The sequence below is a fragment of the Helobdella robusta genome (assembly GCF_000326865.2).
Source record: "Helobdella robusta unplaced genomic scaffold HELROscaffold_1, whole genome shotgun sequence".
NCBI classification, from domain to species: Eukaryota; Metazoa; Annelida; class Clitellata; order Rhynchobdellida; family Glossiphoniidae; genus Helobdella; species Helobdella robusta.
Window position 1 is genome coordinate 6,032,543 of NW_008703570.1, and position 5,864 is coordinate 6,038,406.

Below are 5,864 nucleotides of genomic sequence, written 5' to 3' on the forward strand. Positions count from 1 at the left end.
TAAAACAGCATCTAGTATCACCTTTTAAAACATTTTGAAATTTTAAATAAAAGCAACATTCCGAAATTAGTAAATATACGATCGTAACTTTTGACTTGGGCGATAAAAAATCACCCTCCAATTTCTCTCCGGAAGTAAGCTCCTTGTTCGACCGTCAAAAATGAGCGAAGGCCGTTATATTTATTCTAATTAAATGATACTATCTATATATTTTATTACTTAATCACAATTATTTAAATTATATATACAGATGGGCATGTTCATTAGTATAATTTAACAATTTTGTAAATTACAAGATGTTGAATTACCTATAAGCACCATGGAATTATATAATTCAATGATAAGCACTCGACCTAAACTGACCGTCAAAATCATTTGAGTTACATTCTGTTCTATTACATTTTATTCTATATTTATGAGTTTTATATATTTTGTCAAATTTTGTTTTTTTTTAAGAATAATAAAAAAAAAGACAAGGGCGGTGTATCAATAATGTATACCGGTACCTTAATGGAACATATACATAACATGTTAATTACCCCTTAAAACTCTCGGTGATGCCTGTAGAATATATCAATCAGTCGGTCGGTCGGTCGGTCGGACGGCCGGTCAGTCAGTCAGTCAGTCAATCAATTAATCAATCAATCGTTCAATCAATCATTCAATCAATCATTCATTCATTCGATCGATCGAATGAAATAATCTTTTAAAAAATTCTGATATTACAATTTATCAGCCAATAATTCGGTCAACAACATGATATAATATCCATGTTCTGCATTTTAGACGATCTCATATTCTTTATTTAATTGATGCACCTGTATATTTCAATTGATACATTTTTGCATTCAATTCAACAATTTCAAAAATTGATTCTGAATAATGATTGCTTAAATTAAACAACAAAACACGCCTTTGACGCTATATTTAGGGTGCTGAATAAATGAGGTATTATTATTATATATAATAATTATAATAGAGATATTGATTGATTGGATGGTTGATTGATTGATATGTTTGTGTATTTTGGTTCATTGTATGTAAGAACAGAGTGTTTTTAATTGACTTTGATTTTGGTGTTTGTGCTCTTTGTTGTCGATTGTCGTTAGATGTTTTGTATTATTTTTTGCTCATATTTGACTTTTAAAATTTTTTAAATGTAGCAGGCACTTATAGGGGTTCTGATAAGTCACATGACATGCATTGAATCACATGCAGGTGAAATGCAGCGTTCGATCTGACCTGGAAACAAATACGTTATTGGTTACGCTGTATTTTTTATAGGGTGTCGGAGTAGGATGAAAAATATCCGACTCCGGCCCCTTAAAAATTTTCCGACTCTCGGTAACAATTTCCATCTCCAGATTTCAAGAAAAAAAATTCAACTTTAGCGCCTTAATTCCACTATAATATCACTACTAAATGAAAAATACTTAAAATGACATTTTAAATCAGTCAATGTAATTTTTTTTTTATTAAAATAACTTTCTATTTATGAATGAAGGTACTTATACCATGGAATTATATAACTCAATGACTTATACTGAAAATGATTGAGGTTTTATTGTTTTAGCAAATATTTTCAGTATTAAAAGATGGTTGCATATCGCTACACATTTTTATTTTATTTTCCCCAAAACACGGTCTTAAATAATATTTTCAAAATAAAAAATTTTAAATATTTCAAATTCTTAACACTTTTTGGAGTCTGATGAAAAATATTCTATATATGTGTATAAACGTGTAATCAATAAGAATAATTTTAAAAAAATGTCCACTACATGGCACGCACAACACTTATTTACCTGCACAGGTATTTGTAAACAAATGTCTGTAAGCAAATTTTTGACATGCCAAACAATTAAAAGAGACGTTGTTCATTGAGAAGATTACGTATGTGTGTTTGTGTGAATGTGTGTGTGTGTATGCGCATCTGTGTGAATGAGTGACTGTGCATATTTATACACAAAATATGTATGGTGATTTTATTGTTTACCTTATTATTATTTCTGCCTGTGATTGTATACACAATTTATTAAGTTGAGATTTAAGAAGAACGTAGTAGGGTAGAGTATAACTATAGAAATACAGTTTATAAATAAATATATATATAAAGTGAATATGTATCTAATCTCTCTCTCTCTCTCTCTCTCTCTCTCTCTCTCTCTCTCTCTCTCTCTCTCTCTCTCTCTCTCTCTACTATTATGTTATACTTTATACTTATAATCTCTGTTGTATGCACTGTGTATAAGTTAGCGCTTGCCGTAAAATATTTGAAATTTTTCTGTTTGTAAATTTTGCTTTTAATTTTTGTTTACGTTTTTTACTTTTTATTTTTGTTTCAGATAGGTAGAGATAGCCGTAAATAAATAATATAATATTATTAATGCTAATGAACGAAAATTCATAAAAAAGTATTTAAAGTAATTTGCAAATAATTAAATATTAATAATCAGAAGATCTTCTATTTTGATTTTATTAACCTCAACTTGTAGAATAAAAAAACTGTTATATATTAAAAAATTGATTTACTTAAAATCTATCTTGAATAAATATGAAGAATGGTGCTGCAGTTTTTTTATGTAGTATAAAAATAATTAAATGGAATAAATAAGTAAATATATAAATATAATTAAAATTGATTATCTCATCAATAAATCTGCTTATTCTTATTGTTGTATTCTGAATCTATTGAAAAAACGTAAAGGAAGTGTAGAGAAAGATACATGACCATATCACCACGCAGTTTATAAATTAAACAACAAAGTATTTACATAAAAATAAACAACATCGTAAATATAACTACCTGGCAAAAACTGAAATAAAAACCAATCACACCAAAAATGAAAGTTACGGTTTGTTTTGATAAGGTCAAAATAGTTGTACCTTGTGGTGATGGCAATGACACTATTGAACATTTGATGGCTGAGGCGTGTAGGAGGTACAAAACAAACTACAACGTAAGTCTTTCTCTTCATGTGTTTGTTCTCTTTCTCTTCAGGTGTTTGTTCTCTTTCTCTTCAGGTGTTTGTTCTCTTTCTCTTCACGTGTTTGTTCTCTTTCTCTTCACGTGTTTGTTCTCTTTCTCTTCACGTGTTTGTTCTCTTTCTCTTCACGTGTTTGTTCTCTTTCTCTTCATGTGTTTGTTCTCTTTCTCTTCATGTGTTTGTTCTCTTTCTCTTCACGTGTTTGTTCAGATCAGTATTGTAAAATAATTTATTATCTTGTGGAAATTCAGAACCACGATTTAGAGTACAAAGACATGAAGTTGTATCTTGAAGATGGAGGAATATTGGATCCAAACGACAGAATTGCTGATGTCATTGATGATAAAGAACACGTTATTTTATTTATTTATTCACAAATTTCAACTCTATTCAATCAACAATCTGTTAGTATGTCTCATGAACGTTTATTAATAACAGGTTTTCGTTACCTTTGAGGTAAAAAATATCTCAGACCACCTGAACAAAATTAGTACAAGCAACAATAATTTGTTGATTGAGACGTCAAATCATGGAGATAGGAGCTATATGAAAGAAAGAAAAATTGACATCACTGATATTAACAATAACCTCGTCACTAATGAACATCAGTTGAATGTTGGTAAAAGTAAAAAGTTAATGGAAGAAATCAGACCAGGAAATTTGAGCAATTTTCAAATGCTCGTTGATGAAAATTTTGTTGAAAACCTCAATCTTATTGACGGTGATGTCTCATTCACCGATTCCAACGTTCCACAAAATGAAGTTGTCATAACAATTGATGACTTAAAGGAAGGTTGGCCTATTAATATTTTAATACAAATCTGACATTTTGTCAGAAAATAATTTAACGTCATCTTTTATTTTAAATGTTTATCATTTAATTGTAATCAAATCTGATGATGAAAAGTCAACATAGGCAATTCAATGTGATAAAACAAGTGATAAAATTGATGGAGACATTTTCTAATTTTCTAATAGATACAAAATTGAAAGTGAGACATAACAGCGATCCCTGTTTGAATAGACGAACTTCTGAAAACTTTAATAAAAGTAACAAGGTTTGTTGATAGAATGTGATACATGTTTTCATCTCTAAATTTCAAAAATTAAAAAAGTAGAACAACAATTACGTCATGATGAAGTCGGTTCTTTTTTATTGAAAATATATTTTTGATTAATTTGGCATAAGAACATATTGTTGTACAGTTAAATTGAAATGTTTATCATTTCACTTTATTGCTCGTTATTCGAATAACAAACAGATCAACCTATAATTTAACCAATTGTATTGAAACTTGTGCTCGATTAACATTTGATCGTGTATCTACAATTTATTTCCAGCCAAGTATGTCACGCCGGAAGTCTTTGAACCAGCTGGCAGTTGACCATCAACCCACAGGAACTGCTTCGAACGCTGGCAATTCAGTTTTGTGTACTGATGGCTTTGTTGCAGCCGATCCGAGAAGTATGAGGAATGATGTCTGTGCAGATGTGCAACATGCAGACGATGCAGCAGCAGTTGGGCTGAGATTTGCCGGCAGTCGTGTTGGCATCAGTGGCAGCAGGAATTTTCAAATTATTCAAGAAGAGTATGTTCATTGTCAAAAGTGCAATCATTCAATTATACTTTATCTTGCATTATATTCTAAAAAATGACAGAAATGTGAAGAGCGTAACGATAAAGACGAATTTGCAAAAACTTGGCATTCATGTCTCTCCAAAACAAAATGATAAAGGAGAGTTAGTGGTTTTTTCGTAAATCATCTTTATATGATAACTGAATAAAAAAATATATAATTATATTTATAATAATTATTACAAAAATATATATTTTGGCGGCGTGATGGCTTAGTGGTTAAGGTCGCCTGATGCAGTTTCGCAGTGCGTGCAGTGGTCGGATTCGAATATGTTTCATCATTGTGTAGACGGAAATTTTTTAATTTGGTCGTCAGCAAAATTTTTTGGCTGGAGTTAGTCCACATCATTGATTAGAAATTCAGCAGCAGCAACAATTCAGGTGATGCCAAGCATCATCTACCTGAAACGGAAGAGGATCGCTAAAACCTTTTGTCAAGTTATTAATTTTGTTGGCGCTTTGAAAGATTTTTAAAAAAGCGCTCTATAAATGCTGAAAATAAACAAATCTGTAAGATATGGTTTAAAAAATGTAGTTGCTTATGGGTCATTCTCCGTCAACTTGAACGATTTAAAAAAAAGTCCACGCCCGACCATCTCCGATTTTTTTAAAATTTGAACAGTAAGTACCTCAATGTATTTCATCGACAAAATAAAATTTTTATAAAAAAATTTCAATTATTTTTCAAGTTATGAAGATTTTTGTGACAGCATCCTCAAATTTTTGAGCGATTTTTTTCAAAACTTGTACCTACGTAGAACGCTATATCTCTTGAACTAGCCAACATATCTTGATGAAATTTTTTGTGCATATCAGTGAAACAATGTAATAACAAAAAAAATAAATGTTATTGTCTCGAATCAAAGGATATTTTGAACAAAAAATCTAGAAAAAAATGAATTTTTTGAAAATTTCACCGATTTCAAAACAGCGTAGCTCAAAATCTATCGCAAAATAAATAAATATTTTTTGTTATTTTAGAAGTACCTTATAGTCACAAATAAATCACAAAATTTCGTTAAAATCTGTATTGAATTTTTTGAGCTATCGGAGCTCAAAATGTCAAAAAAATGAAAAACTTCTTTTGTTTGGCGCCATTTTTAACTATGAAGAACCAAACGTTTTTTAATTTTTAAAATTTGTTTATATAGTGCTTTTATAGCTTAACAACATATCAAAAAATAAAATTGGCGTTTGCTTTCTTTGAAAAATAAAACAACTTCAAAAACAGGCAAAACAAA

General features: G+C 29.9%; 1 protein-coding gene across 1 annotated transcript; it reads left to right on the forward strand.

The window, feature by feature from the left end:
- Positions 1-2,843: 2,843 nt before the first annotated feature.
- HELRODRAFT_159023 (hypothetical protein) lies at positions 2,844-5,403 on the forward strand (the record flags this gene model as incomplete). The annotated part of the gene is made up of 7 exons (XM_009010953.1): positions 2,844-2,960; positions 3,239-3,340; positions 3,426-3,780; positions 3,966-4,045; positions 4,329-4,576; positions 4,647-4,727; positions 5,313-5,403. The coding sequence occupies 7 exons, from the start codon at positions 2,844-2,846 to the stop codon at positions 5,401-5,403; spliced, it is 1,074 nt and encodes a 357-aa protein (XP_009009201.1).
- Positions 5,404-5,864: the final 461 nt, after the last annotated feature.